At 30.9% G+C, this 25,775-nt stretch overlaps 3 protein-coding genes across 6 annotated transcripts; 2 read left to right on the top strand and 1 right to left on the bottom strand.

Annotated features, from left to right (window-relative positions):
* Positions 1 to 1,559: 1,559 nt before the first annotated feature.
* On the top strand, positions 1,560 to 2,459 carry LOC123205683 (NDR1/HIN1-like protein 1). Its single transcript, XM_044622704.1, has one exon. The coding sequence runs from the start codon at positions 1,667 to 1,669 to the stop codon at positions 2,324 to 2,326; it is 660 nt and encodes a 219-aa protein (XP_044478639.1). The 5' UTR covers positions 1,560 to 1,666; the 3' UTR covers positions 2,327 to 2,459.
* Positions 2,460 to 12,086: 9,627 nt separating this feature from the next.
* On the top strand, positions 12,087 to 13,673 carry LOC123204882 (probable aspartyl protease At4g16563). Its single transcript, XM_044621690.1, has one exon. It carries the CDS (start codon positions 12,249 to 12,251, stop codon positions 13,599 to 13,601), a length of 1,353 nt encoding a protein of 450 aa, XP_044477625.1. The 5' UTR covers positions 12,087 to 12,248; the 3' UTR covers positions 13,602 to 13,673.
* Positions 13,674 to 14,458: 785 nt separating this feature from the next.
* Positions 14,459 to 21,339, bottom strand: LOC123209596 (nuclear speckle splicing regulatory protein 1-like). Of its 4 annotated transcripts, none has more exons than XM_044627698.1 (6): positions 20,703 to 21,338; positions 20,306 to 20,431; positions 18,975 to 19,155; positions 18,755 to 18,877; positions 18,304 to 18,522; positions 14,459 to 15,038 (listed from the first exon to the last, which is right to left on the bottom strand). In XM_044627698.1, exons 3-6 carry the CDS (start codon positions 19,137 to 19,139, stop codon positions 14,595 to 14,597), a joined length of 951 nt encoding a protein of 316 aa, XP_044483633.1. In that variant the 5' UTR covers positions 19,140 to 19,155; positions 20,306 to 20,431; positions 20,703 to 21,338; the 3' UTR covers positions 14,459 to 14,594. The 4 variants fall into 4 exon arrangements, with proteins under 4 accessions (XP_044483633.1, XP_044483632.1, XP_044483634.1 ...); XM_044627697.1 differs by having other exon boundaries at positions 18,975 to 19,161; XM_044627699.1 differs by having other exon boundaries at positions 18,975 to 19,161; positions 20,306 to 20,452.
* Between the last annotated feature and the right edge of the window lie 4,436 nt (positions 21,340 to 25,775).

A 25,775-nucleotide genomic window follows, 5' to 3' on the forward strand; every position in this document is an offset into this window, starting at 1 on the left:
AATAATTAGAGTTAATATACAAAATTGCTGTGTCAAAAAAAAATAATAAATTTTGATTAAGAGTTTGTAGATTAAAAATTCTAAAGAGGAGGAACTGTGATTTCCCTCAACCTCTTTTCGCCAAACCCATATGTTATCTTGGATAATACTCTTCTTTAATCATGAGAAATTTTAATCAAACTAAATTTTTTTTTTTTTTTTTTGGAGCCAAATCAAATATGCTTACTAAGTAAAACTATGAATATAACAGCTTGAATTGAGACTATTTAAAGATTTTACACTTACCCATTTAACTTTTATGACCAAGAAATTATTTGCTTGTTTGTTAGAAAAAGGAGACTTGACCAAACATAAATTGGAAACGTCTAAGAACTGCATTCAGAATAGTTTCTTAAATATTATAATAATAGTTTAGACTAAATGCAAACACTTTTTATTTATTTATAAGATTTTTGGAGTTTCCAAGGTACAACTTTATTGTTTTGTTTTGTGCTAAAATTATTAAAAATTAAAATGCATGATGTAAATGATTTTAGAATTTGATAGGCTATGAAGGAATCCAAATATATCATTATCGGATAATGACGAGCCAACAATAAATCATGCACATGCACATGGACATGCACATGCACTTGCCCCTACATATTCAAAATGCAGTTGAAACCACAGCCTGTTCAATCTTATAAAATTTGCTTTAAACATGAAAATGAAATAACATGAAATGTGTATATATGGGCTTAATATGACATATTATTAATAATATATTATATCATTAATAATATATGCCTAAAAATATAATAATACTAAATATAATTTTAATACTTTTTATGTACATTCTAGTTAATCATTCAAACGTAAAGTATTAAATTTAATATAATATAACATATAATTAAGATTCAATTATTATAAAAAATTATTGAGAAAGATTAGAGATTTGGATAATTAATTAAAAATATAAGGGATATTTTTATATTTTAAAAAATTTATAAAAAATAAATAATATTAAAAAAATACATATTTAATATATTTTAAATTCAAAAGATATATTTAAAACATAAATTAAGTAGAAATACGAAACTAGGAGTGCAATAACACATATGGATATAAATTTACATATTTGGGCAAACATTTTGATAAATAATTTCGTAATTATTGAATTCGATTAATCAATAATTTATGACAATGCAGCAATTCAGAAACGTACCAACAATTAATTATCAATAAATTCATACAAGTACTAAGTCACTTCCATGTAAATCACATAAAATTTTCAGATCATGTTTAATCATATCATACGCCTCAATCAAGGGGCTCACAATTTTCTCAAAAAAGAATAGAAAAAAAACTCAGACCCCTTCTTTTCTTATATGATAATCAAACGTAGACCTGATTCCCCATGACATTTCTCAGACATGTGAAGTGAGGCGGTCGAGGTCTTAATTCACATGTCATTTCACTGTAATTTAACTGGGATCGACCCCATGCTTTGGACTCTTTCAAAATTTACTTACGAGGCCCTTTTGCGTCAATTTCCCATCAATGTCTATATAACATGATGTTTAACGTAATCTTTAATTTCCTCTACATATAACACCAACTCTCTCCGTAAATTCATCTCCCAAATTCTCTTGAACCCAATTGTTCATATACATTCTCAGCCCCAAATATGGGCAAGGAGTGTTCCCACGACCACAAGGAGTGTTGCGACGACAGCAAGTGCAAGCTGCCTCGACGATGGCTAATCATTGTCATCGTGGCCTTTGTCTTTGCTAACCTCCTCGTCATCTTTCTGTTCTGGGTAATCACAACGCCTACAAAACCAACCTTCGTCCTCCAGGATGCAACACTTTCTACATTCAGCCTCTCCTCCCTCTCATCTCCAACAGTCTTAACCACAAATCTTCAAGTCACAATCTCCACCCGGAACCCCAACCAGAATATAGGTATATACTACGAAAAGGTTGAAGTCTCCGCTACTTACAGGAACCAGCAGATAACACTTGCGACTATGCTTCCGACGACCTACCAGGGTCACAAAGATATCACTGTTTGGTCGCCGTTTGTGTGCGGTAATGCCGTGCCTTTGTCGCCATTGGTCGCTGATGCTTTGACCGAAGACTTGAATACTGGGATGGTGCTGCTGAATATAAAGGTTGATGGGCAAATTAAGTCGAAAGTTGGGACTTTGTTTGAACGAAAGTATCGATTGAATGTTAACTGTCCGGCTTATATCTCGTTTGGTGGGAAGAATAAAGGCATTGCTTGTTGTGCCACTGGCGCCGCCATTAAATTTCAGTTTGTCCAACGATGCATTGTTGAAATTTAATCAACAAATTCGTCTGCTATAAATAATGTTATTCGGTAGTTCTTTTTTTTTTCCCCCCTTTTTCATGAATAAATTGCTTTGTTATATGAATAATTTCTCATTTGGTTAATATGAAAATCAGGTCATATATGTATGCATCAACTTTTATTTTATGACAAAACAAACAATAGAATTAGGAAGATGTATAGTTTGATTTAAACTGTAAAATTGAATCAAACTGTTTAAAATATTATAATTGCATATTTATATTTTATATATATATATTACATATTTATATTATATTTTAGATTATTATAATTCAATTAATTATATTAAATAATATATATTTAAAAATAATAATTTTAATAGATTTAAATCATACTCTAAATTACATCAAATTATATTTTTTTAGTGTAATTTAAAAAATTTTTAGCCTATGTTTTTTAAATTTGGTTGAAAAAAAAAACTTTAAAATCTGAATTAAACCGGATGTACACCTCTCAAATAGAATTTCACTTCCATGGTAAATTTATTTGTTCTAAATTTTTACTTTAATTTGCTTCATGACATTTAAGATGGACGTGAGGCTGATCGAACGTCACTTTCTATCATGTTTTTGTTACAAAATTTGTCTTGATCTAAAGGGAAAATTAGAATAGCTTTTTCTTCTTGGCATTTATCTTGAGCAATGGTCCTTAATTTGTCATTCGGAAGGAACTACAATAGCTTGTGAGTTCATTTACCATTGACTGGCATGCAGTCGTCTCTGGATTCTTTGAACCTATTTCATTTCCTAATTCCAAAAACAATTTGTTAACTAGTATATCGACTACCTTGTAGCAGCATATTTTTCGGATCCTCTTCTGTGGAAATTGGACACGGAATCAAACACTAAATATGCAACCTCATGAGCTTCGTTATGGCAGTTTAGATGTCACATAGAACAATTAATTTGTTTTCTTTTTGGCCAAAAGACTTACTTTATGGCAGTTTAGATGTCACATAGAACAATGAATTTGTTTTCTTTTTGACCAAAAGACTTATTCCCATTTAAGATATAGTGAAATCTCAAAATACATATTCATTAATTTTTAAAAACTTAAATATTCAATCATCATTTAACTTCTGTTAGAATTTTTTATTGAGATCAAAGATAAAACTGTTATTTTACTAGTAACATTAAAAAATTATACTTTTATCCTTTTTCTATTCTAAATTTTGAAAATTAACATTTCACTCTATTTTCAAAACTTTTTCAGTTTTAAAAAGTAGCTTTTTCATCCCGAAATCTCAAGTTTCTTCCCTCTCTCTATGGTGACCAACCGGCACAATGATAGTTGAGAGGAGACGATAATAGGCATTTGTTCGTTGGCAGAGACAAAACATCAACGAAGAGACGCTTCTTTGTCTCCATCAATAAAAGAATGTCTCTGTCTTTTTGTCACCATCCAAGAAGAAACAGTGATCGTCTATAAAGTCTTCTCTTAGTTCCTATAGTTGTCAGCGAGGGAGAAAAAACTATTTTTTAAAATTGAAAAAACTATTTTTTAAAATTAAAAAAATTTTAAAGATAAAATAAATTTATTAATTTTTAAAATACGGGGGAGAGGGGGTTCGGGGCTGAATTGCTTTGCGTGCCTTAGCAAGAGATCTAAACTAGTGAATTTGTCATGTATTTGTAAAAGCAGGAAATAGGGAAAAATTACTTTTTTATTTGTAGAAAAGACAAGTTAAAAAGTAATGAAACTGACGTCAAACTGAGTGACGAATTGAAAGATTCTAAGACTACGTCAAGTAAAGAGAGAGAGAATTTTTGGTGGGTCATATAAATGAAATGATGAAGGGTTTGTTAAGAAAGAAAATAGTGAAACACAGCTAGAGTTTTTAAAGGGGAATTATAGTGTGGCTTTCAATTTACTTCACCTTTACGAAAGAAAGAAAGAAAGAAAGGCTACAATTATATAAACTCCAATATTTTTAAAGTCGAATTGGTGATTGAATTAATTATTTTATTAATTTATAGTTTAATTAATTCAATTAAATAATTAACCAATTCAATCAAAGAATTAATTGATTTAATCTATTACTAAATTATTATGTATTTTTTTAAATATAATTATTAATTATTATATTTTTTAAATATAAAATATAATTTCAAATATATTAATTAAATAATTAATACTCTATTATGTAAATAAAGGAAAAACCAATTATAAATGTTATCATTAATTTAATTAAAATTTTAACAATTATAACTCTTTTAAATTTTAATAAGATAAAAATTTGATAGTATTATATAAACCCAGTTTTATTGATTTTAAATAGGTTTTTGGTTCAACAGATTTATCAAATTTGATTGAATTTTAAACAAATTAATATTTATATATAAATCGGGTGATAAACTAGTTTATAATTTAATTGATCAAACTCATTGATCTATTATAGTTTTGAAAACCCTGATAAACTCTTAAAAGAGGGATTAAATTAAATTCACCATCTACTGCTAGTTTACCACCCATCTTATTATTAGGGTTTGGTGAGTTTGGAACAGTTCCAACTTCTTGACCATTTCACATTGCCGTATTCATTTTGCTCACCATCAACCTTGTTCATTTGTTTTTATTGTGGACACAAAGTTAATAAGATGGTGTGGTTTGTCTTCAGCTTCATTTATATGATCAACAAAATAGGTGAGGAGATAGAGAAGATGATATAATTTAAGGTTACGGATGTCGATTAAGGTACAAAGGAAGTGGACAGAATTGTTTTTAATTAGAGCGACGGGTGAGGGTAGGACCACAATTTAATGTTAAGATGGTACCTTCTTTATGAACCGAGACTTTTGGTACATCTTTTAGATCTTGAATCCAAATACTTAAACTTAATTTCTAGGGTAAAAAAAAAAAACCTTTCATGGTGGAAAGAACAGAAAAGCACATGTTAATATATTATTTGGATTGGTCAATCTAGGCAACAAAGGGGTAGGGCTTATTTGGGCTGGAAAATTGGCCCAAGATTTTTAGTACTTAAAAACTTTGTAACCAAAAAGATAATTATCAATATATTATAATACACATTATATTATATTATATTATATTATACGATCGAACCCTAAACAAAAGTTTGAAGAGTGGTCTGCTTGTGTTAACATGATTTTCTTTTTTATGCACCACTAAAGAGTTGAAACTTGAGGGGAGATCAATGTAATTGATTCATGTAATATTTTAAAAATTTGTATATTCAATTGTTAACCTTTTGTCTTAAATAATTCTTTCATTTATAATGTACTTATCTGTAAATTGTTGTTAAGATTTAAAATTTTAAAATTTTTTTAAACGAAGAACTCCACTAGAGTTGGATTGTCTTTTTAAAGTAAAATCAGTTATGTTAAACAAATCAAATCTTAAGTTTAATGATCGATTTGATAATCATTGAATCAAATAAGTTAATAATTTAATTTTAAAAGATCACTTAAAAAAATTTAAATTTATATTTTTTTTATATATAAAGTTTGTTTTCCTATCGCTAAATTTACCCCCCAGCCCGGGGCATTATGTTAGACAACTTTAACATGTTAAGTTAAAAGTTTGTTAATTTAAGGAAAAATCCAGTTCTTTTTTAATATGGAGAGAAATTGTACTGTTTGAGGCATGCAAGTAAAGGTAATTTTAGTCGGGCCCAATATTTTAGGTGAGCATGCACATGCACATGCACGCTCTCCTCCGTTTCGCCGTAGCGTTACTTATTCCAAGAAAGGGTAATTATTTTCTATAATATATTATTTGTATTAATAAAGGAAAATTAATATTATAATTAAACTATATTATTAAATTTAACCGAATTTCCACAATTATTTATTACCTTCTTCTTTGTCCGTAGAAGGACTGCTTTCGAGCCCCCAGTGAGTTGAAGAGAGTGGTTAATCTCTCTGCAACATATTAGTTATATTTATAATCGAATAAAAAAGGCAAAGGACTCTTTCCCACCCAGGATTCGATGAAAAAACAAATATATATTTGAAAAATTTTTAAAATTTAAATACTCACTTAAAATTTAGTTTATTTTTATATATCTAAGAATTTTCTATTAACGTTAAAAATAAAATTATTATTTTATCAATAATATTAAAATAAATAAAATTATATTTTATTTTCCTCTCTTGATTTAAAAACTAACAATTTTCTCTCAAAATAAAGTTATAAAAAATTTGCTTTCCTCCTAATGTTTTTTTTTTCATTCTCTGGCTACCAAAATCCGTTCTCGCTATTGATTGGTCTTTTCACCATCTTTTTTTTCTATTGTTGACCTTCTCATTAGAGTAATTTCATCGAATGAAGTTCGTTTTCTTTTGACTAATTTGTGACGACTCAAACAACACTTGACCATCGACAAGAGATCTATCATGGGAATCGAAAAACCACGAGATCCATCAGCTTTCTATGATTCGTTGCACGTCAATCACCAATAATGTCTTCAGAGCGATCGAATCTACAAGATGGGTAGAAAGGATCGATCTTCAGCTAGAATGATGGTGACGGGAGAAGGCACAAACCTTAGGGATGAAATGTTAACTTTTTAAACTTTGAGTGGAGGTAAAGTTGGTAGTTTTTAAAACCTAAAAAAAAAAAGATACAATCATATATTTTTAATATTATTATTAAAATAACGATTTTTTTCTTATATTTAACGAAAATTTTAACGAAAGCTTAGAAATGAGTGAATGTTTAAGTTTTTTAAATGTTGCGATTGTGTGTTTTGAAATGGGCAAAACCTTGGGGGAAAAATAGTCCTTTGGCCAATAAAAAATGATATTACATGTTACAGGGGTGTGCATAATTTAATTTAATATAGTTTGAAAATTTTTCAAACCAAACTGAAAAAACGGTTTGAAAAATTTTCAAACCAAATTAAACTATTTTAGGTTTCAAACTAAAATAAACTAGAAAATTATAGTTTTACCCAATTTGAATTATGATATGAATCTATTAAAATCATTTACTTTTATATATATATAATTAATTGAACTATAATTTTTCGGTGCATAATATAAACTTGCAAAATATATATATATATATATATATATATATATATATAGAGAGAGAGAGAGAGACACACACACACACACACACACACACAAAAATATATATAAATATATATGTAAAGAAAATTATAAAATAAATATGAAAAAAACAAGTTATACACTTAATTGCTCATTAAAAAATTTTGTCAAATATAGTTATATATATGAATTAAAAAAAATACAGTTTATAATTTGGTTCGGTTTAACAAGCGTCCAAATTACAAATCAAACTGAAAACTATTTTTTAAAAATTTATCAACTCAAATCAAATTATTTTACAAATCAAATAATAATTTTTAAAAGGTTTATTTTGGTTTTATAATTTGAATTAAATTATGCACACATCTAATATGTTAATGTATTCAAAATCTTGTTTAATATATTTGTATACAAATATTTTAAGTTTAACATTTCAAACATTTTATATATATATATATTGAGATCGGCTTTGACTTAACTAATTTTGAGTCAAGCTCAAACTCAAATCGCTCAACTTTAACTTTTGAGTTGATCTCAATACCTCAATTTGGCAAAAATGTTTTCCAGTTCCAAATAGTTTTAAATTTTACACTTGCATTTTGAAAATCTTATTTGTATACTATAAATATAAATATAAAGGTGCTCAACTTAACTTAGTGCAATTACACCTCTAAGAAAACACCATCTCCCACTTTATTTTTAAATTATTTTTTTAATAATAATTAATATTAAATTTATTTAACTTTTTATAGAAACTTAGTATTATTAGCTAAAAATATATTTTTTAATTATATTTTGTTGTAGAGGGGAAACTGAATTTTTTTTAAACAGAAACTCAAAATACGTATTTGCAAAAAAATTTAAATACTAAATTCAATAATTATATTTTATTTTTTTTGTTGCACATCTTTAATTGCTTTTACCTAGGTGGTTAAATCTATTAGTTATCATTTGGGGTGTACAGGTTTAATTTTTACAAAAATTAAGAATTTATTTCGATTAGATAAATGGACGTGGTTAGATATCCATTAATCAAAAGTCCAGGGAGAGGGGGAAAGTCTTCAATAACTCCATGGGTATATTTGTAAGTATAACAGTAAAATCTGATTTTCCATAAGCAATCAAATCCAAGTTTGAAAATGCCATGTAAATTCTATAATTTTCAAAAAATTCTTATTAACCTCGTAATTTATATAATTTTCGGAACCTTTATATTCAAAGTTAAAATATAAGAATTAAGAGGTTTAAAGATAATTAGTGTTATAACCCCTTATTGTAAAATTACTTATTACGCTTAATATGAAAAATTACATATAATCTCTATTTCCTACAACTAAATATCATATTACGCTTAAATCCACTAGTGTTTATACAACTACTTAACAACATCATGTCTACAAAATGTACGTCAAATCATATAATCATTAATAAATAAATAACAAAAAATATAGTTATGTACCTAGATTCATATGGAAATCTTGTTTGAATTTTGTGATTTTTTAGTATAAATTTATAGAATTCTTGTTGGAAATGAAAGTTGATGATGGGTGTTGGAGTTTACATAAGGTTACGTGTGAAGGCAAAATGGGCATTATCTGGATTTCATGGCTACATGAGCTGGTTGAACTAGTAGATACCTCAATAAAATAGTTAATTTAAGGCCAAAAGACTTTTTCCCACCCAAATATTGATATTTTTCAAGTTTCACCTTTTAATTTTGAAAAACATTTTTACCCACTCATAAGCTATTAAAGTTAATTGAATCTGTTAGTTTTAAAATTTTATCATATTTTCTCCCAAAACCTTAAAAATTAATAATTTCTCTTCTACCTAAAAGTTAAAAAAGTTACATTTGCCCCTGTTAGAGTTTGCAATTTCTTTCTTTTTTTTCTGATGACCAAAGCTGACCGAGACTCTCAAGAGCCCATCCTTTTCACCTTTCGTTGATGACCTTAATCGAAGGAAGACGAAAATAGAGCAAATTGGCCAACGACCAAACATAAATCTTAAGGTCATCAATGACCAAATTGACCATGGTTTAATCAGATTCAGAGATGGGAAGGCTCAGTTAGGGTCATCGACGACAGGTGAAAAGGATGGACTGTTGAGGGTCTCGGTCAACTTCGATCGTCTGAGAAAAAGAGAAAAAATTGCAAACCCTAGCAAGGGATAAATATAACTTTTTAAACTTTTGAATAAGAGAAAATTGTTAGTAAAATGATGATTTTACTCTTAAAATTAATAAACTTAATAATCCATAGATACGTAAAAAAGTTTTTCAAAGTTAAAATATGAAAATTTGAGAAAGCAGCAATATTTGGGTGGGAATAAGTCTTTGGACTTAATTTAATTTATTTCCTAGACAATCAAAATGTTTGGCGTTGCATGTTTTCAAATTTTAGACTATATATTACATAGTTAGTACAACTTCTTATTATTGAATTATGATCTAATTGTGATTGTTTGATAAATAATCTAAAAAGTTAATTATTTGTTTAAAATGTATAATATACCAAATACTAAAGTTTTTGGATTAGAAATGTAAAGTATTCATTAGATTCAATACCCAAAAAAATAATAATTTTACTAACTTTTGGATTATAATTATAATTATACTAACTTTAATAATTTAAAAATATGATTATAATTCACAATTCTACAATTCATATAAATTATCATAATGATGTCATAATTTGGATTAAGTTATAGCATATAGTATCCTTTGTGCACTTCTCAGTATGAGGAATCAAGATGAATATATGTCTCTTACCATTTTTTTTTTTAATATCGTTTTCCCTTTTACATGTTGCACTCCCTCTCCTGTTTCCTTTTTTCGAAGAATAATATTATGTATATATATTTTTAAATACATAAATAAGTATACATATAATATATTATCATGTAATTAGGTGTTATTTTATTCGTAATTCAGAATCACTCAATAATTTAATAATGCATATCAATATATACCTATTACTCAAATTAGATACGTATAAATTTTCCCATCATTTATTGAACTAGAATCGAATTTGAGTACCGTGGCACAATATTCCCATCATTTATTGAAGCCTGAAAGAATTCCTATGAACGAATTGTATTCATTGATACCTTTGGAAATATATCTATATTCAGAAGTTACGAAAAAAAAAATCGAAAGTAATACAAAGAATTTCACCGATAACATGCCAATCAATTATAAAAGCCAAGGAAAATACATTAAGGACATTGGCAGCAAATTGTTATCTTCCAATTGTTTAGTTTGATATTGGTCTTGAGTGATTCACCAAAGTTCCAATGATTTTGAAAATATTATTACATAGCTCTGCTTCGAAAACCTAATGCCAAGTTCAGCATTGCTTGTTTGTGATAATCTAATGCCACTACCATCCTTCATACAAAACAAAACGTATTGAGATTGATTATCATTTTGTTGATCATGAAAGTCATTTCTAATTCTCTCCTATTCAGTGCACTCCCCCTTCAAGACATTTTTACTTATGTTTGGATCATTATTAATAGGCCATAAGACTTATTCCCACCCAAGGTTTAATCTGTTTTCAAGTAAAGGTTTCAAAAACCCAAATATTTATCTATCATCTAATTTTTGTTAAATTTCTTTCAGTTATAAGAGTAAAATTATTATTTTACTATTAATATTAAAATAAATAAAATTATATTTCATTTCCACTCTTTAGTTTAAAAAACTAATAATTTTTCTTATCCAAAAGTTTGAAAAGTTGTATTTTCTCTTAAGGTTTGATTTCTTCAATTTTGGTGACCATTCTAAAAGGGTCATTGATTGGCCTTCCCACCACCTTCTTTCCCAGTGGTTTTCATGGTTTTCCAGCATGAAAACTATTAAAAATTTGATCAAAATGGTCAGACGACATCACATAGATCTATGTATCATCTCGTCTGAATGTCTATGTGTCAATCGAATGACGCACAAATTCTTGAGTGACACACAAATCCATGTGATATTACCAGAAAACCACATGGGAGGCAAGTGGTGGGAAGGTTGGCTGATGACCTTCCTAGAGTGGTCGCTGAAACTAGAAAAATTAAACCTTTGGGGGAAAATGCAATTTTTCAAACTTTTAGGTAGAAGAAAATTATTAGTATTTTTAAATTAAGAGAGAAAAATGAGATATAATTTTATTTATTTTAATATTAATAACAAAATGACAATTTTACTCTGATAATTAATTAAAAATTTAACAAAAATTGAATAATAAATAAGTATTTAAGTTTTTGAAACCTCATACGTGGATATATGGAGATAGACTAAACTTTGGGTGGGAACAAGTCTTTTGGCCTCATTAATATAAGTACTAGTACTCTTAAAATTATAGGTTATTTCTAATTTTACTCTTTCATCCGACGAATTAAAGTAACAGCACTTACCATTTGAATGAAAAAAGTTACTGTACTAAATGTTTAAACATTTAATGTTTTTTGTTTGTTTAGATCTACATAAAACTTTGGCAGAGTTGTGAAGTAGTTTGGTACATTACAACAGGGCAAGAAGGTGACCCGACAGGACCAGCTCCATCAAGTTAGAGACATTGAAGATGGACAGCATGTGCGTGTTGGCTGGCTAGCTGTTGCCTACAACTATAAATACAAAAACCACCTTCCCACCTTTCCTTATTACAACTTAACCACCCTCTTTTGTACATATAATTAGCTGGTTGCATCCAACATCTTTTATAATATTTTTCCTCATTGAATTCTGTTATCTCAATGTGATACAAGACAAGTGTCTTCACATGCTAAATGCTAGAAAATTACAAAAAATGAGGGGGCAGTTGTCCTTTATTATTCATAACTAAATGTTTTCACTGCTACAAATTCAACACCCTCTGCTCATTCATCTCAATTGCCATGGCTTCTACTTCTTCCTTCTTCTACCTCTCTCTTGTCTCCATTTTTCCCTTAATCTATTCCCTTACAATTCCACTCTTGCCTTCTCAAACAAACCCATCTCAAGATCCCTATCAAAAGCTCAATTTTCTAGTTTCCTCCTCTTTATCAAGAGCCTTTCACCTCAAAAACCCTCAAAAAACTATCTCCACAACTCCACTCTTTTCTCACAGCTATGGAGGTTACTCAATTTCCCTTTCGTTTGGAACTCCTCCCCAGACCATCCCTTTTATCATGGACACCGGCAGTAACATCGTTTGGTTCCCCTGCACCACTCGCTACCTCTGCCATCACTGTTCATTCTCCTCCTCAAAAAACATTCCACTTTTCATCCCTAAACAATCTTCTTCCTCCAAGATCATCGGCTGCCGCAACCCCAAGTGTTCTTGGATTCACCCCAATCCACGATGCAAAGGTTGCGACTCTTCAAAAAAGTGTACTCAGATTTGTCCATCTTACTTCATCGTCTATGGCTCCGGCATGACCGGCGGCATTGCACTATCAGAAACTCTAAATTTTCCTAACCGAACTATTCCCAACTTCCTCGTCGGCTGCTCTGTTGTCTCTTCCCGCCAGCCAGCCGGCATTGCAGGGTTTGGGCGTGGCCGAGCTTCGTTTCCAAGTCAACTAAACCTCGACAAGTTCGCATACTGTCTGCTTTCTCGCATATACGATGACACTGCAAGAGGCAGCCCTCTAGTACTTGAGAGTAGCAGTGGCTCGGATTCTGAAAAGAAGACCACTGGTTTAATATACACGCCATTTATCAAGAACCCAGTTGTCCCGGGACGCAGTGCCTTCTCAGACTACTACTATGTTGGTCTCCGAAAAATCACAGTCGGCGGGCAGCAAGTGAGGATTCCGTTCAGATTCTTAAGTTTGGATAATGAAGGAAATGGCGGCACCATTATTGACTCTGGTACAACGGCAACCGTCATGACTACTGAGGTGTGGAAGCCATTGGCGGCTGAGTTTGAAAGTCAATTAGTGAAGAAGATGAATTACAGTAGAGCTCCTGGTGTTGAGGTTTTAACGGGGTTGAGTCCTTGTTTCAACGTTTCAAGTGGGAGAAGGAGATTGAAATTCCCTGATTTAAAGTTACATTTCAAAGGTGGCGCTGAGGTGGCAGTGCCGCTTGAAAATTATGCAGTGGAGGTTGGTGGTGGCGTGGCTGCGTGTTTGATGGTGGTTAGCGACAAGTTTGGCGGTGGTGGGCCAGCGATTATATTGGGGAACTTTATTTGGCAGAATTACTATGTGGAGTATGATTTGAGGAATGAGAGGTTGGGGTTTAAACGGCAACAATGTGAATGATGGATTCAGGGAATTTTTAAATAAATCTAGTAACTGTTTTTCTTCTAATAAAATATTTTTTCAGTTCTTCAAGTAGTTGCCAATGTGGCTCATAGAAAACTCGTCACCATTATATAATTAACGGATTCAAAATTAGGAAAAGAATTATATTTTAGTTTGATTTGGTTTTTAAAATAGTTTGCTTTAAGCTAGACTAAATCATAAATTATATATTTTTTAAAATATATATGTATTATTATATTTGATAAAATTTTTTAATATATAATTATGTGTATAATTTATTTTTTTATATTTATTTCATCATTTTTTTATATGTATATTTTATATATATATATCCAAAAATGAATGAGTTTAAAAAATTTAAATTATGACAGTTGAATCATATAACGTATTATATATTAAAAAGTTAATTTACCATATCTTATATCATATTATATAATACGATTTTTAAAAATTAAAATAATAAAAATATTATAATTAACATATCATTATTTTAAAAAATATCTCAAATATTCTTAATATTTTAAAATTTTTTATATATATCCCTAATACACTATGATTTTCCCTTAAAAAATGTATTAATATATGATATATTTATTATATCGTATTAATTTGATACACCTTATAATACATATTATTTTTAATTTATATTACATCGTATCATAAGATACGATATACATCAAGTATTTTAAAATATTAATATCTATTATTTAAACCGCACTAAACCATATTTTTTCAGTTTGATTTGATTTATTTTGAAACCTAAAATAGTTTGCTTTGCAAATTTTTCGAATTGTTTTTTTCAATTCAATTGGAAAAATCTGTGAAATCACCCCAAATCAGACCATGGACACCCCTAATCCTGGACCTTATCCTTCTGGCTTGGCTATTTTTGTGGTAACGACGTAATTCACATGCTTATAACATACAAGGTCATTAAAAAAAAAGATTAAAACATGCGAGCAGAAACATAAAGAAAGAACAAGTAACTAACTATAGTTCCTTCACCCTCTTCCTCGCTAGAAAACGTTCTTTAGCAGCGGCCAATGCATCCTCGCTCCTTTTATGATGGTCGCGTTTTGGTTGCTCACCCGATGTTTGTTCATTAGAAAACTTTTCTTGGACTGAAATAGGCACATCGGACACTGGTTTTAAAGACGAGGACTCCAAGCTTATTGGAGGAGCTGAAGTTTCAGCCTGATGCCCCTCCTTTGTCCTAGAAGACTCAGCAGCTCGAATATCTTCTTGTTTAGAATTGGAATGGGTTGGGGAACGATCTTTCTCAAGTTCATTGACAGCTCCTTTTTCTTCTTGTTGCTCCAACTTCCCTACTTCAGCCTGCATGTTCACTTTCCTTGATTTGACATCGTCGGCACCAAAGGCAACATTCTTTCCAAGGTTAAAGTAAAAATCACTCAAATCACTCTTCTTGGTAACCTATAAAAGGAACACAATGGTGGACAATATTAGAAACACTACTAAACAAAAGAGGGTAGATTTCTTAGACAAACTGAAGCTATAAGATATAAAATGGGTAAAAGTTTCAATTTATATCAATAGTGTTCAGTTTCACTTTAACTCACATCGAATTTTAGATTACTTTCAGACATGAAATAGTTCATTCAATTAACTAAAACTAGAAGCAACAGAAAACCTGCCTTGACCATTCAAATTATGGTAAACATGCCTAATTAGAAAAACCTGATTATAATATTGCTGCCACACTGCTATTCTTAAAAAGGGATGCCACCCCAGTGCTTGCTTATACAGTTATACAGCACAATTGCACAATGTACCAAACAATTTCTAACCTAAACCCACAAATTACTAGATTGGTTCTTCCAGATGCACCACCATCAAAAAATCATCCAAATTGGTATAAAAGCACATTCCTTCAATTGAATACCCATTTTCTGTAAACAAAATAGAAAATTGTAGAAAAACTAGCCATAAAAAATTACGCTTATTATCAAGGATCTCCCCTAAAATTTCAGCCTTTATCAAATTACTACCAAACTTTCAGAAATCCCCAAGAACCTCCCCTCAGGTTTCTACTTTCCTCAAGCACCTTCCATGGACACCATTTTCTAATGGAAACTTTGGTCAGAAAATATGAGAAGTCAGTTATAACGTAGTTTAACAATAACTTATCTAAATTTCATATTCTCATACAATATATATGCTTATATGGCTTGCCATTTTCCAAATGAGGAAGACTTACAAGGTGCTGAAGGAACAATTCAAAGTCCAAAGCATTTGCAAAAACATTAATTATCAAATTTCTTGCATGAAAATGTGCCAACAGATTCTGCATATAGATTTGGCACATTGCAAGAACAGAATCTCAAAATAGAATTTCAAAATAAAAGGAAAAAGAAAACCACAACCACCACAACTCAATCCTCAAAAAATATTAAATTCTAGAAAATACAGGGGGAAAAAAACCATAATAAACAAAACCCAATCCTCATAAACATTCATTTAAGAGATCAATCTATTGCCCTCCCCACCTCCATCCCAATCAAATAGACATTTTGTGCCAACAGCCAATTGCATTGTGTGGGTTTTCTTCTTCTCTGTTGATGGCTGTCAACAAATTTGGAGTTTGATTTTTCATTGACTAGAAGTGCAGAGTTGCAGAGTAGCATAGGGTGACGGATCTTGTGGGATTAATGTTGCTCGGGTGGGAATTGTTGCACTGTTAAAGTTTCAAAGTTTTGGGTGCTATAGATTGCTTGGTTGTAATAGAGGTGGATGCTCCAGTATTGAAGCAGCGGCACGCTGGGTTTGTCAAGGGTGGAGAATGTTGGTCATGCGGTGCTCCTGGGTGGGATATTATATTAAAAATAATTTTATATTTGTTTGCTTAATACTCTAATAATTTTATAGTCTTAAAATGTTGGCTTTAAATGTGTTTAGTTGCGTAAAGACTAATTTGCCTATTTATTTTAAGCTCTTGGCGTTAGAAAGCTGTGTGGTGGGAAGTAATAGAGAAAACTGGAAACAAGAGAGAGATTATGAGGATTCGAAAATGTCTTTAATCAAAGCTGAAACCTCGGGTAAGGTATTTGATAATAAGCCTAATAAATTATACGAAAGGAAAATGCCCCAGAGAGTTGTGCCGAAAAAGTTGTCCAAAGCCATCAGCATCAGTCAAGAAATTTACAGTTATGCTTTCTATATCAAAGTGCATTATATGTTTAATATTTATGATGAATCCCCTAATCTCAGTTACTAATAACAGAACCCTTTGACAGTTTTTAACAAGAACTTTGTGTCATTTATGCCTGAAGTATCCATACACTTCATCTGGAAAAGTGCTAGCAATATTGTCCCTAAACCCTAGATCTCTCTCAAACTCTCCTCTTCTGACTATTACTTTTAAAGTTTATTTGGTTTGACTCATCTACTAGCCAAAAGAGCTTTTTAATGTTACAAGCACTTTTGAACTATTTTAGGTTATTTGGTTTCATTTTAATAGAGCTCATAGGATTAAACTAAATTATTTTACATCCGTTGGGAAAAGTTCAATATTTGAGCTTCTTCAACGAGCTAATTTAAAATCTTGAAACTTAAAAAAATCTCTATATTATTTATTTTATAAATTGACTCCATTTTTCTAATATTACAGCCTTTTCTGATAATCTAAAAAACTCCTGAATTTTCTAACCAAACAGCTAACAAACTTTTCAAAAAAGATTATCTTTCCTATATATCACTATCTAATAATTCCTACTTGAAGCAACTGTACCAAATGAACCCTCATATTTTATTGGGACACACATATGTAGAGTATTCACTATTTTGCCAATACAGCATATCATAAAAACTCAGTCTATATCAAAATGAATTTAATGTGAAGTTCTTACAAGAAACTAAATTAAGAAATACAAGGCAAAAGGAAAAAGCTATCAACAATGCACTAAAGTATTCCAAGTATTCACAGAGTCCCAAGGGTGAAAAACTAAGTTTCAATAGGATTTCACCTTAAAAAACCCTATTCTGGTGATAGAATGCTCCAAAAAGATCCCAGTTATTTTTCAAATCGTGCAATCTCAAACTACACTCTGCTTCACTTAGGAAATTTCTACCAAATGAAGGCAAATATTACTATGCTAAGTACTTATTTCTTGTGCATAGTTAACATCACACATACCAACCAATTATTGTTATGTAGATGGGAAGACTGGGTGGCTTAGACTAATAAAACAGAAGAAACCAATACTTCTTAATCTAAGCCAGAGTTTCCCATAACCTTACCATATTTTTGAACCCATTTTTTCAACTTGGCAATATATGTGACATGGCATTCACATAGCCATAATAAAAAAAGGGACCAATACCACCTAACTTCTTCAATGTCGTGTTCTCCTCAAAAATATATCCAGGCTGTAATGAACAATCCTTAGGTTCCTCTAAGCTAGAGATATAGGTAAGATGGCCTAATCTGAAAAAGATTTGCATGATGAAATCCCAGCACACCTCATCATTCAAGCATTACATTATCCCAAAGAAAATGTATGTGACCATTGCAAAGATCAAACCTAACTCTAAACCAGCGACATATAGAGCATTAGAAAATGCAACATGCCTAAATCATAAAAAAGTCAATTAATAACAATAAACAGACTGATCATACAAGACTAAGAAAAAAAATATATTACTGAAGAAAACATTACAATAGAAGGAAAGAGAGACATACATCATCTTTCTCGTCTCGAAGATCACGCAAGCGTTGTTCTGCCTCCCATTTCTTCTGTTCTTCAAGTTTCTTTCTATAAGCACTAGTAACAAATTTATCCTTATCTTCATAAAGATGGTCTTCCTTGCTCCTCTCTTTAGTAAGTTTTCTTTCATAAATAATATCATGTTCCCTTTTTCTCTCCTCTGCTTTCTGAATCAATTTCTGAATATATTTTGGCTGCAACAAACAAAAAGTGAATCTGCTAATTAGTTACAATTAGTTATTACCTTTACTATACTATTAGCAAACTTTTAAGATTAACTCCTTCCCACTCATACAAATTGAAACAAAAAAAATAGATATATTTGCAAAAAAGTTGAGTTTGGGCAAATCAATGGATAACTATATTATTAACAAAAGCATGAGCCTATATATATAATTTAAAATCATGCCATTCATATGAAATTACCTTTGTGTCTTGACGATCCAGCACTTTATGATGAATACTCTTCTCCTTCATTTCATCATAAACTCCATCATAATCAAACACTGATGGATCTTCTTCCAATGCTTTCTTTTGTTGCTCCTCAATCTTAAAATTACCAAAAAAAAAAAAAAAAACAAATAATACATTTAAGTGATGAAAAGATGGCTGATTAAATATATGACAAGAATTTTAGAATCTTGACCTCTCTAAGAGACTTGTTCTTGCTAGCATGGCGAGAAATTTCTCTCTCGACATCATCATCATCATCATCTTGACCAAAACCAAGAGGAGGTGGTAGTGGAGGCTTCGTAGGTTGTTTCTTTTGTTGTGAAGGTTGAACCCTAAGTTGCAAGCCGTACTTCTTCATGATTCCTAAAAATTAGCTGAGACTAAACCAAACAAAAATCAATACATAAAAATTCAGATAATTGTAGAACTTTTACATTTAAGTTACCAGATTGGTTTTCCTCTAAAGTTAAAAGGAAATCTATTTAATCTAGGGAAAACTTGTAAATATTGTTTTTATTGTTAAACTACAAAATTGACACAAATTTCACAAAGAGACAAAACAAGATTGAGATGTTAGATGTGTTTGTTTTGCCACTTTTTATCTTCAATCTAAATAGATTGCGATCTTTTGTTCTTTGTTTTCCACATCACTGTTTATTTTTCAGGTAAATATGTTTTCCACATGACTAGGCACATCAAAATGGTGCCAGTGTGCACAAAGATTTTCATTTTAGATAAACGATGGCTTTCAAGTTCAAAAAATATTGTTTTCTCCAAAAAAAAAAAAAAACAGAGATTTCTACCCACTGTTCTAAGGCACAGTTGAATTTAACAAAATCAGAAACCCTAGCCTATAACCCTATAAGGAGAGATACTAATTGTAACTATTCGCACATAAATCAAAATCTAACGATGAAATTAACCTAATCATGATATCAAGTCAAAATCATATAGCAAAAGAAACAATGCTATTTATAGATGTACCAAGACACTATAAAAATTACTCAATAACTAGTCTGTACTGACAAGAATCTAGTGAATTACAAGTGAAGAATGCTCAGATGACCAAAACCTCAAATATTATCAAGGTAACTAACAATCCTTGTCCGCATGAACATCATATGAAATGGCAGAATGGATTGAAAGTGCAATCTGTATAAGAACTCTAATGAAGTATGAAAAAAATCTACTAACTGAATTTTAATTCCAGGCCTTTAACAGCAAAATTTGCATAAAACTGCGTTAAAAACTTGGGTTCCCAAAAAGAAAACTTCTGTGCAGAGGTTAATCACAAATTAAACATAAAAGAGAAAATTACCCAAAAATACTACTAAGTACTATAATTTTAGCATGCGATTCAAATGCAAAATAAAAACCCAAAACACCAGGAAACCCTACTACCGATTAGGGCAGGTATCAACTAGAAATATAACAACGGAATCAAACAAACATTTGCTGGTGATTAACTGAAAGACAAATAAAACATTCAAATTAGAACCCAGAGAGGAGTTAACGCATTCATACCGTAAGAAAAGAGGTGATTTTGCAGGAGAACGAACAACTTTGTCCAAAGAGTTTTATTCAGCTGGTAAGTTCTTGAAAGTCTATACAGGTTATACTATCAGAGTTATTGTAGAACATCCACGTTCTCTGTAACAAATGGGAAGTATACTGTTAGTGGATTAGAGGACAAGTGTGTTAAAAGTTTAACAAAGTTTAACCCAAAGAAAACAAGATCAACATCTTAAAAGCTTATAAGAGAATGATCAGCATTGGATTTTCATAAACTGATCTACGCATAAGAAGCACTAAAGGCGGGAAATATAGCAAGTCCATACAAAAGAATAAAATAATCAACAATAAAAAAAGCAAAAATAATTCAGATAAATTAAAAGATGTTCAAGTAGACAGGAATGGTTACCGGTATCAGAGAAAAAGAAAGCTCCGCGATCGAGATTCAAAATAGAAGAAGCAGATGAATTCTGCTGCTTAAGCAAAGACGACTCTAACTCTGGTGACGATAGGAAGTTTAGCCATAGTCATATCAGGAAAGCTTAGGCCTTAGCCAACACAATCATGATTTTCGACATTTTCTAGGGTTCGTGCCACAATCAGAGATGTTAAATTCGTTCTAACGTCGATTCATAACAAGGGCCAAATGTTAGCGCTCCATTATCTTAAAGGGCTGGATCATAAAGTATTCTTCTGAGGGCTAGCATATTGATACTGGGCCCAAAACGGAAACTGAATAATAGGCCTGCCCATCTAATGGATGTTCTGGGCGATGATCACTTGAGTGCCTAATTGGTTAATATCATTTCGCTCCATTAAAGTTTAATGGCTCTTTAGTCAGCTGGTAAGTTCTTGAAAGTCTATACAGGTCATACTAACAGAGTTTATTGTATAACATCCACATTCTCTGTAACAAATGGGAAGTATATTGTTAGTGGATCAGAGGACAAGTGTGTTCACTTATGGGATCTACAGCAAAAAACTATGCTTCAAAAGCTTGAAGGCCACACTGATACTGTGATTTCTGTAACTTGTCACCCCACTGAAAACAAAATTGCATCTGCTGGCCTTGTGATAATGATAGAACAATGAGGATCTGGGTTCAAGACACATGAATTGTGGAAACTGATGCCGCGATTAGTTATTTGTGGTGAGACATGTAGATATTGCCTCTGAACTTGTTATTTCATTCCAGAAAGTTTTGTGGGCTCTTTATACATGAAATATCCTTCTGTATGCTGTAAATAGATTTAAATGAAGATAAATTGGCATAGTTTAATAGTGAAATTTGGTAATATATTTATAAATGATTATTAGATTTCAGCAATCTCAACATGCCAATCAATGTCAACTCCTGGAGGCCAGAAAAAGAAATAATCAATTTCTCAGGCAATTTGGAATATTATTTTTAAGTGATTTTTTTTTAATTTCCCTATAATTATGCATCTCATTAGACTATTTTAAATTCCTCAAGACCCATCCAAGCAAAAGCACGGAGTTTTAGTCAAAGCAATCTCTAACTCGAATTGGAAAATAGTCTATTTATTATTTAAGTGTTCTCCAAAAATTTATTTCTGTGAAAGAAAACCATAATTTTACACTATTTCCACATTATATTTTTAGCACAAAATGATTATTTTCAACATATCTTTTTGTCTAAATAACACTTTCCCTTCTTCAAAACTTTCAACAAGGCTTGACCAGTATTGTTGTTTGGAGGTGACTACCTCCAAAGCCTAGAACAACTCAGAGACCAATTGTTTAGCCTAAGGAAAGAAATGGTAGAGATGGAAGAGTGGTTTAAGACATTCATAAGGCATCTCAAGACATGAAAGACATCACTAACGAAGGATTTGATCTTTTATTAATAATGTTTCAAAGGCAAGAAAAGGAGTTGAATAACTTCTTGGCTTAGATGCATGAGTTGTATGGATTCCTTTGGTTAGAAAGGGAGAGTATTGTAGAACTTCGAGAGCAACTTAGTTACTTAGAGGGTAACTTTCTAAAGGTTCTTTTAACAAGATGATGATCTAAGGAGGAAGTTAGTATCTACTGCGATTAAGGCTGAAGACTAGGCTATAGACCTAGTTATGGATGTCTTCCATACTATTTGGCTTCAATTCCTAGATTACAACTTCTCTTTCACAGGTATGAGCTACGATTAGTAGGCACAAGATTGGAGATAGTCTCAAACTTGCAAAGGAGGCTAGCTACACTTAGTAAGTTGGGGTAGATGGCACAAGACTTGAGCTAATTGGGTAAATCTATATAGGATTTTGAAGAACTCATTATTCAAGAGATAGTGGGGATAGTTTACTCTCCAACCTCTTGTCACAAGGACATTAAAACTCTCATCCGGTCAACATTATAATTCCTTTTCTATGTTAGAATTGTTATATTAAATGAATTTTCTTATATATACCTTGATATATATACACACACGAGTATACACACACACACAAAAACATACACACTTGCACACGTTGGCAATCGATAAAAGTAGAAATTAAAATCACATTATTCTTGTTACATGATAACTAAAATGCTTTAGTTTGAATTTCTATTTAATTGGTAAATGTGCATCAAACTAAAGTATAACAATTTATAAGACTATCGAGGTCTATTGCTCAGTCATTATGTAAAAGGATAAAGGACCATTTTCCAGTCAAATTTTACTCTAATTTAAAAAACATACTCATAACAAATGAAAAACTCAAACATTCACCTATTAACTAACCTCTGTTAGAATTTCTCATTAGAGACAAAGGTAAAATTGTTATTTTACTCTTAAATCCTAAAACCTTAAAAATTTATAAAAAATTTCTCCCTTAATTTAGAAAACTAACAATTTTTCTCATTATTAAACTTTAAAAAACTACAGTTCTCCCCAAGGGTAAGTCTTTCCATCTTTGATGGCCAACCTTCCCATCATCTTCTTCTCCCTCGGTTGACATTCCCACTAGACCAATTTCATCGAACGAAAATAGTTTGTCTTCATTTGACGAAATTGGTTCAATGAATGTCGACAACTAGAGAAGAAGATGGTGGGAATGTCGGTTGACGACGAGAAAGGCATCCGGTCATCAAAGATGGAAGGAAAAATTTTAGACAAAAATTGTCTAGATTTCCAAACGATTTTTTTTTAGGTTTTCAGGCAATTTTCATTTGGATTTCTAAGTGAGATAGTTGGATTTATTGGTGTGCATAATTTGGTTCAAACCATAAAACCAGACTGAATCATTCAAAAATTATGGTTTGGTTTAGATTGAAAATTTTATGAATAATGGTTTACCATTTGGGTTGTAGTTTGGACAGTTTTCAAACTAAACCAAACTGTAAACCGTGTGTGTATTTATAAATATAATATTTTATTTTATTTTATAAATATTATTAAAACTCTAAGTTATTAACTCATCTCACCAAACTTTATTTCTAACCTTAGTTTCTCCTCAGTCACTGCAGCACCAAACTTTGTCCCTTGCCTTTGTTTCTCCCTTGCCACTGCAGCATCTACCTTGAATCTTTGTCATCACTGTGGTTCTTTCTCACTAGAAACCATAGCTCCATCACTGTCTTCCTGGTCTCAATCATCTTTTAAAGCATCGGTCAACTTGTCATCCCTCAACTCATTGTCATCGTTACTGGTAACATGATTTGGGTTCTAATAGATTTAAGTCTTTAAAAGTAGTAGGGAACATGACTCGGTTCTTACCCAAAATTTTTGAAGCTGCCCTTTGCGTTTTCAATATTTGTTTAATTAAATCATAATATTCATGATTTTGTAGTCGTTGGGTTTTGCATTTAAAACTCATTCATCTGAATTTTTTGGCACTATAGTTACAAGTTTTTAATATGTAATATCTCTTACAAGTGTATGTAATGTAAAATTAAATATATGTAGTTGTTATAATCCTAGTTATATATAAGTGACAAACGTATATATGTATAAGTTTGTTAGTATGATATTATCTAATGTATAGTTTATCAAATTTTGTAGATGGAAGACATCAATGATGAGTTCCGACTAATTATGCCTTTTGATCATTTGAAAGTTTAATTGAACTAACATTTAGAAGTTGTTGACTATTTTTTTTTTTTTTTTTGCATTCTGTATTGGGTTGCTGATATTACCAACAGTAATCTAAAAAATCAATATGTTTTGTTTGTCAAACTTCTGAGAACTTGTGGATGTGTGTTATATGTGGTTTTGTAGGCTGTGAGAAGTATAATTTTAATCCTTTTTCTTAGTGATTGTAATCCTTTAGTTAAATGTAGTTTTTCTCATATGTTTCTTGCTAAAAATATTGGTGTCAGTATAAAGAAGGGCATGCTATAATCCATTGGAATTAGGGCTGGATTCGAGCCGAGCTAGCTCGAGCTCGAGCTCGGCTCGGCTCGGTTCGAGCCCCAAACGAGCCGGGCTCTGCTCGGCTCGATCAAGCTCGAGCTGGCTCGGGTTGGCTCGGTAATTTTTTTTTTAATTTTTTATACAAAACGACGTCGTTTTGATTCATATATATATACAAAACGGTACCGTTTTGATATGAAAAACGAACCGAGCCAAGCCATAAACGAGCCAAGCTGAAAACGAGTCAAACTCGAGTCGAGCCGAGTTCAGCTCGAGCCGGCCATAAAAAAACCGAGCCGAGCTCGGCTCGGCTCGAATCCAGCCCTAATTGGAAGAAATAGAACACTACTATTCACTTTAATTGGAAAAACAACGTTTTGGATTATTTTGGCAATAATTGGGTTCACAGATTAATTCAATCCAAAATTGATGGAAAGTTAGTTGAGTTGAATTCTCATTGTTTGCATACTAGTGATAATTTTGGAAGTTGTGATTGTGATTTTAGAGCTAGTGAGGCTCTTTTAAACAACAAAATTGGAGCAATAATGTTTTCAGTTAGCTTATCTTAGAACATATTCACCATTATAATAATAAGAATGACTATAATTCTTAATTGTATGTTTAACATTTAAGTTATGTTTCATGTTGCAGACACTTATAATTCATTTATTTTTTATTGAATACGAAATATTGAAAGTGAATGATTTTTACTCGATTTAAACCATAAACCAAATCGCATTAAATTGTATATTTTCAGTTTGGTTTGTAATCTAAAATGATTTGGTTTGGTTTAAATTTTTTTGAATCGTTTTTTTAGTTTGGATTATAAAATATTGTAAACCGCATCAAACTGGACCGTACATACCTCTAGTTGGAATTTTCTCTAAGGATTAGGGTTGAAAGCACTGGCGCCAATGGCCAGTGTTGAGAAAAAAAAAACCTTAAGTTTTGGGGGGAAAATACTACTTTTTAAAGTTTGAAAAGTTTAATAAGGTAAAGTTGTTAATTTTTAAAAGTTAAGGGGAAAAAACTAAATTTTATGCTTTTTAAATTTTTTTATTAAAAGATGATTTTATTTTTAATTTTAGTTATGTTTTTTAATAAAATTTTCCTTATAAATAGGTGTTTGAGGTT

This window comes from Mangifera indica, chromosome 2 (assembly GCF_011075055.1).
Source record: "Mangifera indica cultivar Alphonso chromosome 2, CATAS_Mindica_2.1, whole genome shotgun sequence".
In the NCBI taxonomy this organism is placed as follows: Eukaryota; Viridiplantae; Streptophyta; class Magnoliopsida; order Sapindales; family Anacardiaceae; genus Mangifera; species Mangifera indica.